At 32.3% G+C, this 19,560-nt stretch overlaps 1 protein-coding gene across 3 annotated transcripts; it reads left to right on the forward strand.

Annotated features, from left to right (window-relative positions):
• Nucleotides 1-2,062: 2,062 nt before the first annotated feature.
• On the forward strand, nt 2,063-18,993 carry LOC100819779 (protein NRT1/ PTR FAMILY 1.2). Of its 3 annotated transcripts, XM_014770123.3 has the most exons (4): nt 2,065-2,360; nt 3,292-3,509; nt 16,997-17,541; nt 17,879-18,993. In XM_014770123.3, the coding sequence occupies exons 1-4, from the start codon at nt 2,258-2,260 to the stop codon at nt 18,732-18,734; spliced, it is 1,722 nt and encodes a 573-aa protein (XP_014625609.1). In that variant the 5' UTR covers nt 2,065-2,257; the 3' UTR covers nt 18,735-18,993. The 3 variants fall into 3 exon arrangements, with proteins under 3 accessions (XP_014625611.1, XP_014625609.1, XP_014625610.1); XM_014770125.3 differs by lacking the exon at nt 3,292-3,509 and having other exon boundaries at nt 2,063-2,360; XM_014770124.1 differs by lacking the exons at nt 2,065-2,360; nt 3,292-3,509 and adding an exon at nt 10,228-10,289.
• The last annotated feature ends 567 nt before the right edge of the window (nt 18,994-19,560 follow it).

The following is a 19,560-nucleotide window of genomic DNA, read 5'->3' on the forward strand; positions in this document are numbered from 1 at the left end:
ACTACTAAGTTATGTAACTTAAACAAAATTAAAGCGTAAAAGTAAAGTACATAGCGGAAATTAAAAAGTGTAGGGAAGAAGAAGACAAACACAAGAATTTTATACTGGCTCGGTAACAACCCGTGCCTACATCCAGTCCCCAAGCAACCACCGGTTCTTGAGATTTCTTTCAACCTTGTAAAATCCTTTACAAGCAAAGATCCACAAGGGATGTACCCTCCCTTGTTCTCTTTGAACAACCAAGTGGATGTACCCTCCACTTTGAACTGATCCACAAGAGATGTACCCTCTCTTGTTCTCAATTACAACAATCCAAGTAGATGTACCCTCTACTTGTACCACAAAGGATGTACCCTCCAATGCGTTAAGACAAAGAATTCTCAGGCGATTAGTCCTTTGAAATCTTTTGTTTAAGGGAAAAGGAAGAATTAAAAGAATTCTCAGGCGGTTAGACCTTTGAATTCACTTGGAAAGGGAGAAGGGAGACACAAAAGAATTCAGGCGGTTAGTCCTTCGTTCTTTTGGAAAAGGGAGAAGAGAGACACAAAAAGAATTCAGGTGATTAGTCCTTGTTGAATTCTTTTTGGCAAAGGGAGAAGAGAATGAAAAGATATAGCACACTTTTGTTTTTTGCAGAATTTTCACTTGCAGAAGAACAAGGTTTGGATAACAGAAAACTTAAAAAGCTTTTTGGCAAAGGAAGAAGAAGAAAGATGAGTAGGAAAGTTCAAGAAGTTCTACTGAATGCAAGTCAAGGTCTTGCTTTTATAGACTCTTCATGTCTGGTCAAGAAAAATCATTGGAAGAGTTATAACCTTGAGAAAATCATGTCAAGAGTTACATCTCTTGACCTTTTATTCAAAACTTGTCACTGGTAATCAATTACCATAATCATGTAATCGATTACACAATGCATTTTATGAAAAGATGTGACTCTTCACAATTGAATTTGAATTTCAACGTTTAGATACACTGGTAATCGATTACCAATATATTGTAATCGATTACACCATTTAAAAATCATTTGGAACGTTGCGAATTTAGTTAAAAACTTTTTGAAATCAAATTTTATCACTGGTAATCGATTATAGGAAACTGGTAATCGATTACCAGAGAGTAAATACTCTGGTAACTTAGAAAAATAAGAGAAAACTCTTTTGTAAAACAAAATTGTGCTATGTTTGGTTTTTGAAAAATCCTTTTCAATACTTCCCTTGTGAAGTCTTGACTTGTTGCTTCTTGAATTCTTCTCTTGAATCTTGAATTCATCTTCTCTTGAATCTTGATTCTTCTTGATGTCCTTTCTTGAATTTTGAAATTAATCTTGATCTTGGACTTGTTGACTCAATCTTGAAATCATTCTTTTGGGCCTTTTGTTATCATCAAAACTACTTGATTCATACTTGATTCATCATCATGAAGTTTTCTTCTACAATGGTAACCAAGACCCAAGCCCCACTTCAAACACCCACCACTTGAAAGGTTTAGGGTTATGTTACAATCCTAAAATTATGATTATGGTGAATATCAGGTTAAACACAATGTTCTCAAGTTATGACTGCCTGTAAATATGTCAATATTGATCCATGAACTATGTGCCACCACTCTTTAATTTGCATAACATATTACAAGTTTGCGTAGGCTCATCCGATTTTAAATCGCATTCCCATTGAAATGAACAAAGAAAGTGAACACGATATTAGAAAAAATGTAGGATATGTCGACAACAAAGTCATAACAGAAAAAATTGTCTCAACCTAGCTTCATCTTCAACTTCTCCTTTGACAAATATTCATGATGTTATCCTGGTATAAATAAATTATTAAACCCAAAATATTATCATTTTTTTAAAAAATAAATAGTATAAACAAAAAAATTATATTTAATAAAATAATAATATTAAAAAAATTAATTATTTTTTTAATGTGAAAATAATATTTTAAAAAAACAAGAGAATTAATATTAAAAAAAAGTGTTGTTTGAAATCGGGGTCCGAAACCCTTTCCTTTTCACTTCAAAACAAGTATAGTTTAGGAAATACTTTTAAAGTAGGTATATTTTGGAAGAAATGAAGAGATAAAAGATGTGGTCCAAGAAAAACACTCAAAATAAATAGTTAAAAAGTGGCAGTCGAGATCGGCATGGACAATGAGATATTTTATTTTAATGTCCACGTATTATCTTCAACAATTTCCTCAAAATCTTGCATCACAGTCTCTCAATTCAACAACATCGTATCCCAGAAAAAGAAAAAACGATGATGAAGTCCTCTGATGCCGCGAACGAGAAGCTCTTAGAAAATGGCACTTCTTCTTCTCAAATCAAAAAAGGTGGCTTGCGAACCATGCCCTTCATCATAGGTATTACTCACTCACTCTAACTTCAGTAATAATAAATTGACAATCATAATTTTAAAGCGGTTGTGGAGGCAATATCTAAAAAAACCTTTTTATATTGAGCAATTAAAAAAAAACAATTATGACTGATGCGACCGGGGACGGATAGAAAGGGGCAGTCAGGGTCCTAGCTTCCCCTCCCTCGAAAGCTTAATTATTATTGTTAAAGTAACATATAACTTAATTTGCTGTTTTTGTTTTTGTTAATTAGCTCGAATACCTTATTTTTTCATACTCTTTTAGTAGGTTAATAATTTTTTCCTTTATTAAAAAATAAGAAGGAATAATATAGATTTTTTTTAAGAATTATTTTCTCTCTAACTTCTTAAAATCTTTCATATGATTTATTTTATAATTTTTTTACACATATATTCATATTAACATGATTACTTAATAATTAGAAATTCTGATTGATTTCATATGTGATGTTGTAATAATAAAAATTGCGTAATTATATGAGATAATATTCTTTTACTTTTAGCAATCATATCAATTAAATTGGTTTTGTGTATTTTGCTTTACTAATTAATTTTTGCTCTCTCTATATATATAACAAAAATTTCATCATTATACGCATTAGCAAACAAGACACCTTTTACTCCACTTGTGCCTATTTTTTTACTAACATTTTTGTACATGCTTTCAAAAAAAATACTTCAGATTATTTTTTTAAAGTAATTATTATTTTTAATTATTTTGTGCTTTGGATCAAAAAAATAAAAAAATTCTAACTTCTCTTTAACTGAATGTAGTCATATTTACTCTCACGATACAGCTGCGACAGTCGAAAAATAATTTAGTTGCTAATTGTAATTCAAAACCATAATAAGCATTTCATCGGTCACTCATTAATAAACGACGTCGTTTTGCTTACTTCAACTGTGGACTCAATCAGTGAACGAATGTCTGGAGAAAGTTGCGAGTTACGGAATCATGCCCAACATGATATTGTATCTGAGGGACGATTACCTCATGCCTATTGCGAAGGGCACAAGCGTAATTTACACTTGGACTGCCGCATCCGACGTCTTATCCTTATTTGGGGCCTTTCTCTCAGATTCTTACTTGGGTCGATTCCTCGTCATTGCTATCGGTTCCTTCTCCAGCCTTCTTGTAAGTCTACTTTTTTTTTGACAGATTCTTGTTAGTAGTGTACTTAACGAAAAAAAAGTAATAATTTTTTATTTTACACGTGTTCACTGAATTATAATTTCCGATTGATTGAAGAAGAAATTGTCTAGTTAGTATTAGATTAGATTAAATTAGTTTAATGAATATATACTAATAGTATAATATTTTTTACAACCAATAAAAAATTATCATTACTTCCATGATATAACTTTTAAAATAATTAAGCTTAATTATTAATTTTGTTCTCAAATTATTTTAAATTGTTCAATTTAATTTCCAAATTTTTTAAAAGTTCAATTTGAACTTTAAGTTTTTTTAAAAGTATCAATTTGGTCTCCAAATTTTTAAAAGATTCAATTCAAATTTTTGAAAATAGATCAATTTGTTCCCCAAATCACTTAAAATAGTTCCATTTGGTCCTAAATTCTATAAAATTTAGAGACTTGATTGATTAATTTTTAAGAATTCGAAGATCAAATTAAACCTTTTAAAAATTTTAAGATCAAATTAATTCACTTTTATGAGTTTGAGGATTAAATTGAACAATTTAAAATAATTTGAGGATCAAATTGATAATTAAGTCAAATAATTATGATAAAGGTCAATCAACTTACTATACATGATATTTTGTAAAATTATTTTACATTAGCGCACTACCTATTTTCTCTTATTAGATACCTTGGGTAATTGAGAAATTATTATATGGTCCTAAATCATCATGGTCCTGCTAATATTCACATGAATTTTAATTTTTTCTTGTAAATTATAAATTTTAAACTAATATTATATAAATATTGGTTGGGATCATGCACAAATGGTCGTAGATTATCTAATAATTTCTTGTGAATCACTACATGTCCATGGTTTTAGTCATGGTTTTAAATTTGAATCGTGATTGTAGTTTTACCATGTTTCATGATATTGGCAAATTTTTTGGACAAATGTGATTGATGAAGTCATAATTGTTGTGACATTGTGGTTGCAAACACTCCAGAGAACCTTGACATCATGATCGAAATAGTGATCAGAGACCATTTTTAAAATATTGATCTAGCCAATTTCTATATCATTTTACGAAAAAAAAATATTAATATTCAATTATGTGTTATGTAGAGAGATTAGACAGGATCATAATTTTCCCAAACCATGTAATGATTTCGGATGGGTTTTAAAATCAAATTAGTGTTGTTTTGTTTACATTTAAAAGAAAAAAAAGTAGTTTTAAATTGTGTAAAAAGAATGTCTTTCAAAATTGAGTAAATATTGTATATATTGATAAGGTAGTTTTTACATTGTTGTTCAATTACAAACCGTTATATATATTAGATTTATTAATTTTTATAATAATTATCTTAAAAATCATATTAATGATAATTTCTAATTGGTTGATAGTGAGAGTGCATATAAATTAAATTTGAAACCAAATTTTGAAAGAAAGGAGGATTCATTTTTATTTAATTATGTAGATGCAATTGGCTTTGATGTTTTGATGATGATCATGATTATGTGTTGCAATTAATGCAAAGGGGCTTTTCAAGATTAAAATTCAAGACAATACTTCAAGATTACAAGGCACAACATCAAGATGATCACTAGAATATTAGGAAGGGAATTCCTAATTGAATTAGCAAAGATTTGGCCAAGTGATTTAAAATAAAAAGTGTTTTTCAAAGGTTTTACTCTCTGGTAATCGATTACCAGAGGATGTAATCGATTACCAGTGGCCAAATACATTTTATAACAGCTATAAAAATTTGAATTCGAAATTTTAGACTGTGTAATCGATTACACAATTTTGGTAATCGATTACCAGCAGTTAGTAAACGTTTTAATTCAAATTTTAAAAGCTGTAATCGATTACACAATTACTGTAATCGATTACCAGACAGGAATTTCAGAAAAATAATTTCAAGAGTCACAACTTTTCAAAGGCTTTACTCATGACCACCAATGGTCTATATATATGTGACTTAAACACGAAATTGCTTAGAGATTTTCAGAACAACAAAGTGTTTATCCTCTCAAAAAGCAATTTCATTTTATCCTCTTAAGAATTCCTTGGCCAATTCAATTGCAATTCATTAAGGAATTAATTGAGTGCTCAATTTGTAAAATCCATCTCTTTCTAGAGAGATTTGTTCCTCTTCTTCTTCTCATTCTCTAAGGGATTAAGAGACTGTGAGTCTCTTGTTGTAAAGAATCTCTAAACACAAAGGAAGGGTTGTCCTTGTGTGTTTAGAACTTGTAAAAGGAATTTACAAGTTAGTGGAACTCTCAAGCGGGTTGCTTGGGGACTGGACGTAGGCACAAGGGTGTGGCCGAACCAGTATAAAACTGAGTTTGCATTTTCTCTTCCCTTAATCTCCTTTATTTATTATTGCTTTATATTCATAATTCAAGTTGCTTCATTTGAATTAATATTTAAGAAGATTGTCATTAAGGGAATTCATAACTTAAGTAAAAAGTAAGATAGATTTTTAATTAGGAGAAAAGTTTGGAATATCTTAATTCAACCCCCCCTTCTTAAGATATCTGAGGCCACTTGTCTAACAAGTGGTATCAGAGCTTCATTCTTGTACAAAGTTTAGAAGCTTCAAGAAAAAGATGGCCTCAGCAAATTCCTTATTTCCAGAAGGGAATTCTATCAATAGACCTCCAATCTTTAATGGAGAGGGTTACCACTACTGGAAAACCCGAATGCAAATTTTTATCGAGGCAATAGATCTAAATATCTGGGAAGCCATTGAAATAGGGCCTTATATACCCACCACAGTAGCAAGAGTTTCAATAGATGGTAGTTCATCAAGTGAAAGCATAACCATAGAAAAACCTAGAGATAGATGGTCTGAAGAGGATAGAAAACGAGTACAATACAACCTAAAAGCCAAAAACATAATAACATCTGCCCTAGGAATGGATGAATATTTCAGAGTTTCAAATTGCAAGAGTGCTAAGGAAATGTGGGACACTCTTCGATTAACACATGAAGGAACTACAGATGTTAAAAGATCTAGGATAAATGCACTAACTCATGAGTATGAATTATTTAGAATGAATACAAATGAAAATATTCAGAGTATGCAAAAGAGATTTACACATATAGTAAATCATCTAGCAGCCTTAGGCAAAGAATTTCAAAATGAAGATCTTATAAACAAGGTGCTAAGATGTTTAAGTAGAGAATGGCAACCCAAAGTAACGGCTATTTCTGAATCAAGAGATTTGTCTAACATGTCTCTTGCCACTTTATTTGGTAAGTTGCAGGAACACGAGATGGAACTATTGAGATTGCACCAAAATGAAGAAAATGACAAGAAAAAGAAAGGAATTGCTCTTAAAGCATCATCCTCAATTCAAGAAGAAAGTGATCAGGATAATGATGCAGATGATGATGATGATCTAAGTTTCTTTGTAAAAAGGTTCAACAAATTTCTTAAAGTAAGAGGAAATCAGAGGCGACCAAATTTTAAATCAAAGAGAAGGACAGAAAATTCATCCTCTACTCTAAAATGCTTTGAATGCAATCAACCTGGACATCTGAGGGTTGATTGTCCCATCTTCAAGAAAAAGATGGAAAAATCTGAAAAGAAAAATCATAGTGAGAAGAAACTAAAGAAAGCATACATCACATGGGATGAAAATGATTTGGAATCCTCTGATGATTCTGAAAATGAAGAGATAAATCTTTGCCTTATGGCAAAAAGTTACGAAAGTGATGAAGAGGTAACATCTTCAAACAACTTATCTATTTCTTTTGATGAATTGCAGGATGCATTTGCTGATTTGCATAAAGAATCAATTAAACTTGCAAAATTAGTTTCATCATCAAAGAAAACAATTTCAAATTTAGAAAATGAAATTTCAAAATTAAACAAAGAATTAGATCTTCTTAGAAATGAAGTTTCAATCTCTAAAACAAATGAAAAAGTTAATATCTCCACTATAAATGACAAGAAAATAACAGATTCTTGTAGTTGTTGTGATAAATATGTAAAAGAAATTAAAGAGTTAAAAAATTCACTTGCAAAATTTTCATATAGTAGAAATAATTTAGATGTTATATTAAGTAAACAAAGATATGTGTCTAATAAAAATGGACTAGGGTATAAATCTGAAAAACTACAAAAGGTTCATAAAAACTTTTCCACTTCCACACAAAAATGTAATTCTAATTCTATCACTTGTTTTTACTGTGGAAGAAGAGGACATGGCATATCAACTTGCTACTTCAAGAAAAATTACAGTAATATTAAAATGATATGGGTCCCAAAAGGATCCTCAGTTAATACTAACATGCAAGGACCCAATAAAATTTGGGTACCTAAGTCAAAAACTTGATTATGCAGGTATCTTTGAGAAAGAAGTGGTACATAGATAGCGGATGTTCAAAACATATGACTGGAGATGCATCAAATTTTACACACATATCTCCAAAGAAAAGCGGGCATGTAACATATGGTGACAACAACAAAGGTAGAATTCTTGGAGTGGGTAAAATAGGTACAAATTCTTCAAACTCCATTGAAAATGTTCTACTTGTTGAAGGCCTTAAGCATAGCCTGCTTAGCGTTAGTCAACTATGTGACAAAGGCTATCTAGTATCATTTGATTCTCAGAAATGTCTTATAGAACATAAGCATGACATTAATATAAAGCATGTAGGACATAGAGTCAATAATGTTTACATGATATACTTAAGCATAAAACAAGAAAACAATCATTGCTTTCTTAGTAAAGATGATGATCCATGGTTATGGCATAAAAGAATTGCTCACATAAACATGGATCACTTAAATAAATTAATTTCAAAAGATTTAGTAGTTGGTTTGCCTAAATTGAAATTTGAAAAAGATAAATTATGCGATGCATGTCAAAAGGGCAAACAAACAAGAGTCTCATTCAAATCTAAAAATGTTGTTTCAACCACTCGACCATTACAGTTATTGCATATGGATCTATTTGGTCCATCTAGAATCATGAGTTTTGGAGGAAATTACTATGCTTTAGTTATAGTTGATGATTTCTCTAGATATACTTGGACATTATTTATTACACATAAAAGTGATTCATTCCATGCATTTAGGAAACTTGCTAAAGTCATACAAAACAAGAAAAATCTCAAGATTGCATCCATTAGAAGTGATCATGGGGGTGAATTTGAAAATAAAGATTTTGAATTATTTTGTGATGAACATGGTATTGAACATAATTTTTCTGCACCAAGAACTCCTCAACAAAATGGAGTTGTTGAGAGGAAAAATAGGTCATTGGAAGAAATTGCAAGAACTTTATTAAATGATACTTCTCTTCCAAAGTATTTTTGGGCTGAAGCTGTCAATACTGCATGTTACATCATGAATAGAGCCTTGATAAGACCTATTTTAAAGAAAACCCCATATGAGTTATTTAACGGTAGAAAACCTAATATTTCTCATCTACATGTTTTTGGGTGCAAGTGCTTTGTACTTAATAATGGTAAAGATAATCTAGGAAAATTCGATGCAAAATCTGATGAAGGCATTTTTCTTGGATATTCTTTACAAAGCAAAGCATATAGAATATATAATAAGAGAACTATGAATATAGAGGAATCCATTCATGTTACCTTTGATGAATCTAATGCTATATTGTCAACAAAGAATATGCTAGATGACATTGCAGATTCTTTAGAACATATGAACATTCATGAACAAGATTCCAAAGGAAATGACAAAGGAAACAATGAAGATCCTCCAGAAGAAGGCAAATCCAATGATGTACTCCCAAGAGAATGGAAAACTTCAAGAGATCATCCCCTCGACAACATAATTGGTGATATCTCAAAAGGGGTAACAACTAGACATTCTCTTAAAGATTTATGCAATAATATGGCTTTTGTATCTATGATTGAACCTAAAAATATAAAAGAAGCCATAGTAGATGATAATTGGATCATTGCCATGCAAGAAGAACTAAACCAATTTGAAAGAAACAATGTATGGAAATTAGTAGAAAAACCTGAAAATTATCCTGTTATTGGAACAAAATGGGTTTTTAGAAATAAATTAGATGAACATGGTATAATTATTAGAAATAAAGCCAGGTTAGTAGCAAAAGGGTATAATCAAGAAGAGGGAATAGACTATGAAGAAACATATGCTCCTGTTGCAAGATTAGAAGCCATTAGAATGCTTTTGGCATATGCATCCATAATGAACTTTAAACTTTATCAAATGGATGTTAAGAGTGCCTTTCTAAATGGCTTAATTCAAGAAGAGGTATATGTTGAACAACCCCCTGGTTTTGAAATTTCTGATAAACCAAACCATGTTTATAAATTACAAAAGGCTCTTTATGGTTTGAAACAAGCCCCTAGGGCATGGTATGAACGATTAAGTAATTTTCTTCTTGAAAAAGAATTCTCCAGAGGTAAAGTGGATACCACATTATTCATAAAGAGAAAGCATAATGATATTTTGTTGGTTCAAATATATGTTGATGATATAATTTTTGGATCCACTAATGATTCATTGTGCAAGGAGTTTTCCCTTGATATGCAAAGTGAATTTGAAATGTCAATGATGGGAGAACTAAAGTACTTTCTGGGATTACAAATCAAGCAAACTCAAGAAGGTATATTCATCAATCAATCCAAATACTGCAAGGAATTGATCAAAAGATTTGGGATGGATAGTGCAAAACACATGTCTACACCGATGAGCACTAATTGTTACTTAGATAAAGATGAATCTGGTCAGTCTATAGACATAAAACAATATCGAGGTATGATCGGATCTCTTCTTTATTTATCTGCTAGTAGACCTGACATTATGTTTAGTGTATGCATGTGTGCTAGGTTTCAATCCAACCCCAAACAATCACATCTAAGTGCAGTAAAGAGAATCATGAGATATCTATTAGGAACAATCAATATAGGATTATGGTATCCTAAGAATTCAACATGTAACTTAATAGGATATTCTGATTCTGATTTTGCCGGATCTAAAACTGATAGAAAAAGTACAAGTGGAACTTGTCAATTTATTGGATCGGCTCTTGTCTCATGGCATAGTAAGAAACAAAACAGTGTTGCTTTATCTACTGCTGAAGCGGAGTATATCTTTGCAGGTAGTTGTTGTGCACAAATTTTATGGATGAAGCAACAATTATCTGACTATGGCATCATTCTTGATCGCATACCTATTAAGTGTGATAATACTAGTGCCATAAATCTATCCAAAAACCCAGTTCAACATTCAAGAACTAAACATATAGAGATTAGACACCACTTTCTTAGAGATCATGTCTTAAAGGGAGATTGTGTATTAGAATTTGTTGATACTAAGAATCAACTTGCTGATATTTTCACTAAACCTCTCCCCAAGGAAGTGTTTTTCTCTATTAGAAGAGAATTAGGTCTCTTAGATGTAAGAGATTTAGAAAAATAGGAATTGATTAGTTGATTGATTGGTTGATTTACTTTTTACCTTTTGATTGTAGATTATTTTGTTTGATCTTGTTTGAATTCTTGTTTTTTATGATAGAATTTATGATCTCTTGTATATATAGTAATTGAATGATTGAATTTAGTGTATTAGTAGTGAAAATTAGTCATATAAGATGTATTTGAGCATAAATATAGATATTCTCTTAGAAACTAGCCTAGGATAGGCTCTGGTAATCGATTACCACTCAATGTAATCGATTACACTTGAACAGGCAGCCTGTAATCGATTACAACATCCTGTAATCGATTACCAGAAGGCTTATTGGGCCTGTAATCGATTACCAATACCTGTAATCGATTACAATGCGTCATCTTCTATAAATACTCACGAAATCGGAGCTCGTGCGCAGCCAAAGCTTCCTCCACGTTTTCCTCCATACCTAGACCTTCAAACCTTCGATTCTCACTCGATTCTTCACCAAATCACGTCCCGTAAAGCCCAATCTTCCTCTTTTTCACTCCTCTTTCATTTCCACCGATCGAAATCCAGAAAAACTTCATCAAATGGCAGAGCCATCAAAGAAGAGAAAAGGATCATCCTCCACCGCTACCGCTGCTGCCCATCGCCGTCACGGCCCATCCGGAGCACCCACAGCACCTATTCCTCCTTCTTTGTCATCTCCAAGATCATCAACACTGTTTTCATCCGATGATCAACGTCTACGGTACCTTTCTCAGTTTTCTTCTAGAATAATCTTAGACCCTAAGTACCTAGACGTAGAGTTCTTTAATGATGAAACGTTTGATTGCTATCAAGTGTTTCAAAATTCTGGTCTTGTTGATTTCATGTCATTTAAATTGCCATATTATCCTGAACTTGTAAAGGTCTTCTACTGCAATTTAAAAATTCAGGATGGTATTATTATGTCTGAGGTGCATGGTACTTCTATGGTCATTGATCAGTCACTTTTCTTTTCTTTGACTCATTTACCCAGTCAAGGTGCACCTTTTGAGGGCACCATTGTTGATGACTGGAAATTCGATTATTTGAGTCATGATGCTCGTCGCATGGTCTGCAATGATCAAGCTGACATGACCGGTAGATTGTTGGCCGGGTCATTAACTTTTGATAATCGCATCATGCATTATATCATTGTTAGAATTTTGCTTCCTCGGTCTTCAAATTTAGCACAAGCCTCTGAGGAGGATTTGATTCTTATGTGGGCTTTTCTAACCGGTCGTCAGATCGACTGGGCCCATTTGGTTCGGTACCGAATGCATAAGGCATTACGGGCCAATGCACCTCTTCCTTATCCACATTTGATTACTCTGTTTTTGCGTCATTTTCAAATTCCGCTTGATGATGAACCCTTTGTTCAAGTCAAGCGTTCCTTTGCAATTGGTGCTGGTGCAGTGACCTCCTTTGGGTATCGTAAAGATCGGAATGGACAATGGCTGAAGAAGGATGCACTCCCTCCTCAAGATGAACGTACTCCTTCACCTCCTCCTCAACGTGAAGATTCCGCACTCATGAATGAAGTCCTCTCCGAATTACGGGGTCTTCGTTCGTATGTTGGTGACCGCTTTGACTCGTTAGATTCACGCTTTGCCGGTATGGACATTCGTCTTACACAGCTTGAAGAGGATGTTGGATACATTCGTCAGAGTTTCGATCTTCCACCACCTCCTCCGTCTTCTTAGCTTTTAGATTCTGATTATTTATCTTTTATAAGCCGTGTATTTTGGCTTTTAGTTTCTTAGAATTTACATTATTAAGCTAAGTACTTTGCTTATTTATCTTGTGGATTTTAAATTTCAGTCTTGGATGTTTTGTGGTTGTTGACATTTTCAGTTATTTGGATTCTGGTTTGATTATTTCTTGTTTGTGAGTTTGGCTTATTGTATTTAATACTCTGATGCTTATATCTTGCTACTCCATTGTTATAACTGTGTTGATTTCCGGGTTCTTTGGCTTTTTGATGTTGCCAAAGGGGGAGAAAAAGGTTGTAGCAAAAGCTTAAGAAAAAGCTTAACAAACTTAGAAATCAAGTGATCATGTATTCCGAAATATAGGGGGAGAAAACGGATGCACCTTTTATACAATATACAATTGTTTGTTGCTTGCTTGAATCTTGATTTCAGGTATTGTATTGTCATCATCAAAAAGGGGGAGATTGTAGATGCAATTGGCTTTGATGTTTTGATGATGATCATGATTATGTGTTGCAATTAATGCAAAGGGGCTTTTCAAGATTAAAATTCAAGACAATACTTCAAGATTACAAGGCACAACATCAAGATGATCACTAGAATATTAGGAAGGGAATTCCTAATTGAATTAGCAAAGGTTTGGCCAAGTGATTTAAAATAAAAAGTGTTTTTCAAAGGTTTTACTCTCTGGTAATCGATTACCAGAGGATGTAATCGATTACCAGTGGCCAAATACATTTTATAACAGCTATAAAAATTTGAATTCGAAATTTTAGACTGTGTAATCGATTACACAATTTTGGTAATCGATTACCAGCAGTTAGTAAACGTTTTAATTCAAATTTTAAAAGCTGTAATCGATTACACAATTACTGTAATCGATTACCAGACAGGAATTTCAGAAAAATAATTTCAAGAGTCACAACTTTTCAAAGGCTTTACTCATGACCACCAATGGTCTATATATATGTGACTTAAACACGAAATTGCTTAGAGATTTTCAGAACAACAAAGTGTTTATCCTCTCAAAAAGCAATTTCATTTTATCCTCTTAAGAATTCCTTGGCCAATTCAATTGCAATTCATTAAGGAATTAATTGAGTGCTCAATTTGTAAAATCCATCTCTTTCTAGAGAGATTTGTTCCTCTTCTTCTTCTCATTCTCTAAGGGATTAAGAGACTGTGAGTCTCTTGTTGTAAAGAATCTCTAAACACAAAGGAAGGGTTGTCCTTGTGTGTTTAGAACTTGTAAAAGGAATTTACAAGTTAGTGGAACTCTCAAGCGGGTTGCTTGGGGACTGGACGTAGGCACAAGGGTGTGGCCGAACCAGTATAAAACTGAGTTTGCATTTTCTCTTCCCTTAATCTCCTTTATTTATTATTGCTTTATATTCATAATTCAAGTTGCTTCATTTGAATTAATATTTAAGAAGATTGTCATTAAGGGAATTCATAACTTAAGTAAAAAGTAAGATAGATTTTTAATTAGGAGAAAAGTTTGGAATATCTTAATTCAACCCCCCCTTCTTAAGATATCTGAGGCCACTTGTCTAACAGTTGGTACTAATTGGAAGTCTCCGAATGTGAAGCACCTCAAAGGCTGGTCGTAGTATTGGGTAAGTGTCAGAATAGGCTAGGCTAAACAAGACTTAAGATAGACCTAGGCTGTTTAAAAAATTGAAGATGTGAGACTGATCTATTGGAGGGGTTCCATCAACCGCCCTAATTCCTTGATGCTGGTGGTATCTAGGCTTTTGACCTTGACTTGGTAAAGGTTTATTTCATATTAATTTTTTTTATAAGTTTAACCTCTCTTTACATTATGTAAAAAAAAAAAAAAAAAAACTCTCTTTACATGGGCAATAGACTCGTAAATCATTCAAAAAATTCTATATGAAACAAACTATAATCTATAAAGATTAAAATTGTTGTTACTCAAAGCATAAAATAAAGATGAAAATAGACGAATTGAGTTTTATAAAAGTCAGTCTAACACTTTACTAAGATAGTAGTATAAGTTTATCACCATTAAGATAACTTAGTTAAAAAGTTTATTTTGTAATAAACCCTCAAATTAAAATATAAATTTATCACTTAATAAACTTATATGTTTGACTCTTTATGTAGGTCAACATTCATAATATTTTTAAAAGATAAACAAATATGATTTTGATACATTATAACAATTTTAGTATAATAATAATAATACTAAACAAATTATTATAATTTATGTTAAGCCTAAAAGATTTTTTAAATGGTCTAAAGCTTGACATTTTTAATCAAATAGACTTTTATCAAAGCCTAGGCCAAGTCTATTTTTGAAAAAAGCTTGACCTTGAGCTTGATGTAGGAGGCTATAGGTCTCTATTGGGGGCCTAACCTATTCTCATCCCTATTACTTGTAGACTTCTAAAGTTACTCAAAATAACTTTTATAAATAATTAGAAATTTGAATTTTTCAGATTTTAATTTTTGAGTTTAATTTTGATACAAGTCTAAAGATTTTTACTCTGTTAATTAATTAGAAGTACTTATAAAATAATTATTATAAAAGTCAACAATTTTAATATTTATTAATAATTCATGATTAATTAATTGACTAGACATTCTAATTATGTTCTTTTACTGATGAATCTAAATAAACAATTTTTTTCCTGCAATATGCTTATATCATTTCATCAATAAGCAAAACATCAATACAATCCGGATGGATTGGAGGGAGGGGGGCACGTTGGGCTTAATCCCCCCTCCCTTTAGGCTGTTCATGTAATATATAAGAATTTTCTTTAAAATACCAATAAAAGAAAATGAATAAAAAAATAGGATTTTTGAGTTAATTTTTGTCTAATTTTATTTTAGTAGTAGATTTTATTTTCAGTTTTACATATAAAATTAATAATAAATATATTTATTAAATTTATTATTTATTAAATAATTATTTATTAGAAGTTGAATATTTAAATAATTGTATAAAAAAAGTTGGATTCCTTTTTTGATACATTCATGGATAGTCCCTAAATACAAACAAGGAGAATAATAAAAACATTGTGGACACGCATAGAATCTAGAGACCCTTGCAAGGGCATGAGGGCATGAGCGACTTAGTTCGCTTGTCTACCAACAAAACTGACACACAAGTTGCTAATTAAGCAAAGGTTGTTATTACAGGCAATCAAAATGCAACCAATCACTGAATCCATTTTGGACTGAAGCAAATAAAAAACTTGTTTGCAATCAATTTCGAAAGCGACATTGGTGTAGTACAAATCATAAACACATTGTAAATTTTTAATAGTGATTTTTTATGAAAATTTTGCAACTAATTTGACTGGTTAACGATTTTGGGACTAATCTGACGATTAAATACATATTTAGGGACTGCAAATTATAGTTTCCATCGTTCAGGATTAATATATATATTTTTTATCTGGCAGAAAGCTCGTTCAGGATTAATATGATTGACGCTTTAGGGAAAACTTGACTATTGACGTTTCAGTTTTGTTTTGTTTTCCCTTAATTAACGTAATGGATGATCGTTTTTGTATTTATTTGTTTTTCTAAAATGGGGCTGTGCTTTACGATTAGTAAAAGTTACTGAATTTCTTAAATAATTTAGCTCATCTTTTGAAAAATTTAGCTCACACTATATTTGGTGAACAGCATGTAACTTTGTGGAACAATAAATTGGACAGAGATTTACTAACTAATGTGTTTTATAAATCAATCACTGGAGCAATGGTTTTGATTAAAACCATGGTATTGATCCCTGTAGGTGTTGATTACCTTGCAACACAAAAAACAATTGCCACTTTAAGAGTCAGAACTCTTTCCATAGAAATTTATAAATTTGTTACTTCTTTTTTTCAAAACAAGTATGTTTCGCCAAAAATAAAAACTGAAACCTACTGGTTGGAGCTGCCAAGAATGCAAATCTTTCTTGGTCAGCTTTTATCTGTTGTCATGATTAAATGGCATGCAAAACTTGGCTCAGCCAGTTGCTTCAGGCAACTTACCTAATCTAATTAGACGCCTAAACACTTGCATTGTAGCATAATCTTCTTTTTAAATTATAGAAGCTTTTGAACTTCTTGCAGAAATTCAATCATAGTTGTCGAAACAGAGTACTTATTATTTGTAAGTGGCTAATTGCTTGAGCTGGTGTAGGCTAGAGTCATCAGCCATGGCTTGGTTTTGTGTACTCTTTCAAAGGGTGCTTAATAGTGCTCCATTGCTTTGTTTTCCAATATAGGAAATATCTTTAGAAAGACATGAGATAAATGATTCTTTTGATGCTCACTTTCCAATTTCTGTTATGATATTTTTTGTTTCACAGGGTTTAACCATGTTGTGGTTAACTGCCATGTTCCCAGACCTAAAACCTTCCTGTGAATCATACATGCTAGACTGCAACTCTGGTACACCAGCCCAACAAGCTCTTTTGTTCCTTTCTATGGGATTAATTTCTATTGGAGCTGGTTGCGTCAGACCTTGTTCCATAGCCTTTGGAGCAGATCAACTGAACATTAAAGAAAGATCTAATGATGAGAAGCTCTTGGATAGCTACTTTAATTGGTATTATACCTCAATTGCAATATCAACCGTGATTGCACTGAGTGTAATTGTGTACATTCAAGAAAATCTAGGATGGAAAATTGGATTTGGACTACCTGCTTTGCTAATGTTCATATCGGCTGTCAGTTTCATCCTGGGTTTGCCGTTCTATGTCAAAGTGAAGCCAAGTCACAGCTTACTCACTACTTTTGTACAAGTAGCTGTGGTGGCTGTAAAGAACAGAAAACTTAGTCTTCCTGATTCCAACTTTGTTCAGTACTATCAAGACCATGATTCGGAGCTCATGGTCCCTACTGATAGCCTTAGGTACTTATATAGTAATATTTGCCCTCATGATCTACAAATTTCCTCTCAATTTCACTTCTCAAAAAATACTTTTTTGCCCCCATATATTTCATATGAGAAACAGCAAATGATATCCCAATTATCATCATATGTTGGATAGTGACAATCATTTTTTGACTTTGTTCAAGGTAATTTGTCATTGTCTTTATTTCTTCATGAGGAATATTTCAGCCTCTTGACAAAATTCTACTTTTCTGGGAGTGCAGAGTAATTCCATCACATAGACATGTAACATGTTCCTGTCGTATAACATTTAACTGAATACTTCTAGAGTGAATAACATTACCTTATTTTATAGGTGTTTGAACAAAGCTTGCATAAAAATTCCTGAGACAGTCTCGATCTCAAACCCTGATGGATCAGTTTCAGATCCATGGAGCCAATGCACAGTGGAACAGGTTGAGTCACTGAAATCTTTGCTCAGAATCCTACCTATGTGGTCGACGGGCGTTTTAATGATGGTGTCCCAAGGCTCATTCTCTACCCTCCAAGCAAATACCATGGACCGAAGGCTATTTGGAAATTTCAAGATGCCTGCAGGGTCCTTCAATCTTATCATGGTATTGACCTTATCAATAGTCATTCCCTTGTATGACCGCATAATGGTACCTCTACTAGCCAAATACCGGGGCTTGCCTAGAGGATTCGGTTGCAAAACTCGAATCGGGATCGGATTGTTGTTTGTATGCTCAGCTAAGGCGACGTCAGCTGTAGTTGAAACTATGAGGCGAAATGCGGCCATTGAACAAGGCTTTGAGGACCAACCTAATGCTGTAATTGACATGTCGGTTTTATGGCTGTTTCCTGAGTTTGTTTTGCTTGGAATAGGCGAGGCTTTTAACTCGGTTGCGCAGGTTGAGTTTTTCTACACTTGTATCCCCAAGACCATGTCTAGTTTTGCAATGGCTCTTTTCACTCTTGAACTAGCTGCTGCTAATGTAGTGGGGAGTGTGTTAGTGAGCATTGTGGACAAGGTCACTAGTGTAGGAGGGAACGAGAGCTGGATAGCAACTAACATTAACAGGGGACATCTGAATTACTATTATGCACTGCTCACTTGCTTAGGTTTAATTAACTACCTCTACTTTCTTGCTATTAGTTTGGCTTATGGTCCTCCTCCCGGGCAAAAACTTGAAGCTAGAAGAGAAATTTGATTGCAGGAAGTTACCTACTTCCTAGATTATTCTTTATACAACATGTACTGTAAACGCCTGAGAAATTGTGGTTTTGTAAGTTGTTTTATCTGTGAAATTAATAGGCTAAATGTAGATCTGTCCTAAGAGTTTTGTGATCTTGTACAGTAGAGGTATATATGATGTAAAAGTGGAATGAAATGAATGTATCTTTCCCACGCCTAAATACTGCTATGGTAGTCGTAACTTTTGCATGGTAATAAACTTAGTTATACCATTATCAGTAGCCTTTATTATTTTATAAGACTCTTCCTATTTACATCATTTTCTTTCTTTCTCTCCTATTTCATTGAATTGATCAGTGTTTACCTACATTGCACGGTTATGGGTACCATACCTGTACCGGACTAGCGATAAACTATGTTTTAAAATCCTGGTATATTCAAAATAATTGATTATGTCGAACTGATATATGAGAAATTTAAAATAAGTTTACTAAAAAATCCATAATAATGGTCATGTAAAAAGATAAAATTTGTCCCAACATAATTATTATTTTAATTTTTCAATGTAATATTAATTACTTTTCTCTAATTATATCCTTTATAATATTAATGATATAGATTATAAAACTAAAAATAAATTATTGATGATAAAAATAATTTTGTAAGATTTTCATTATCTTTCACTCATTTATTAGTTTAATATGGATAAAACAATTTAAGAAGTCAATTATAATGAGACGAGGAGTACATAATTATTCTTTCATAATCATTAACCATATAGCAAGTCAAATACGATGTCAATATCGTTGTTATGTTATTTAACGTTATTATTAACAAGTATT

Source organism: Glycine max, chromosome 17, assembly GCF_000004515.6.
Source record: "Glycine max cultivar Williams 82 chromosome 17, Glycine_max_v4.0, whole genome shotgun sequence".
NCBI classification, from domain to species: domain Eukaryota; kingdom Viridiplantae; phylum Streptophyta; class Magnoliopsida; order Fabales; family Fabaceae; genus Glycine; species Glycine max.

Bases quoted from the DNA above. Each gene is read 5' to 3' on its own strand.
- LOC100819779 (XM_014770123.3), top strand. From the start codon at position 2,258: ATGATGAAGTCCTCTGATGCCGCGAACGAGAAGCTCTTAGAAAATGGC. The intron at 2,361-3,291 runs GTATTACTCACT...GGACTCAATCAG, and splicing joins AACCATGCCCTTCATCATAG to TGAACGAATGTCTGGAGAAA. The intron at 17,542-17,878 runs GTACTTATATAG...CTTATTTTATAG, and splicing joins GTCCCTACTGATAGCCTTAG to GTGTTTGAACAAAGCTTGCA.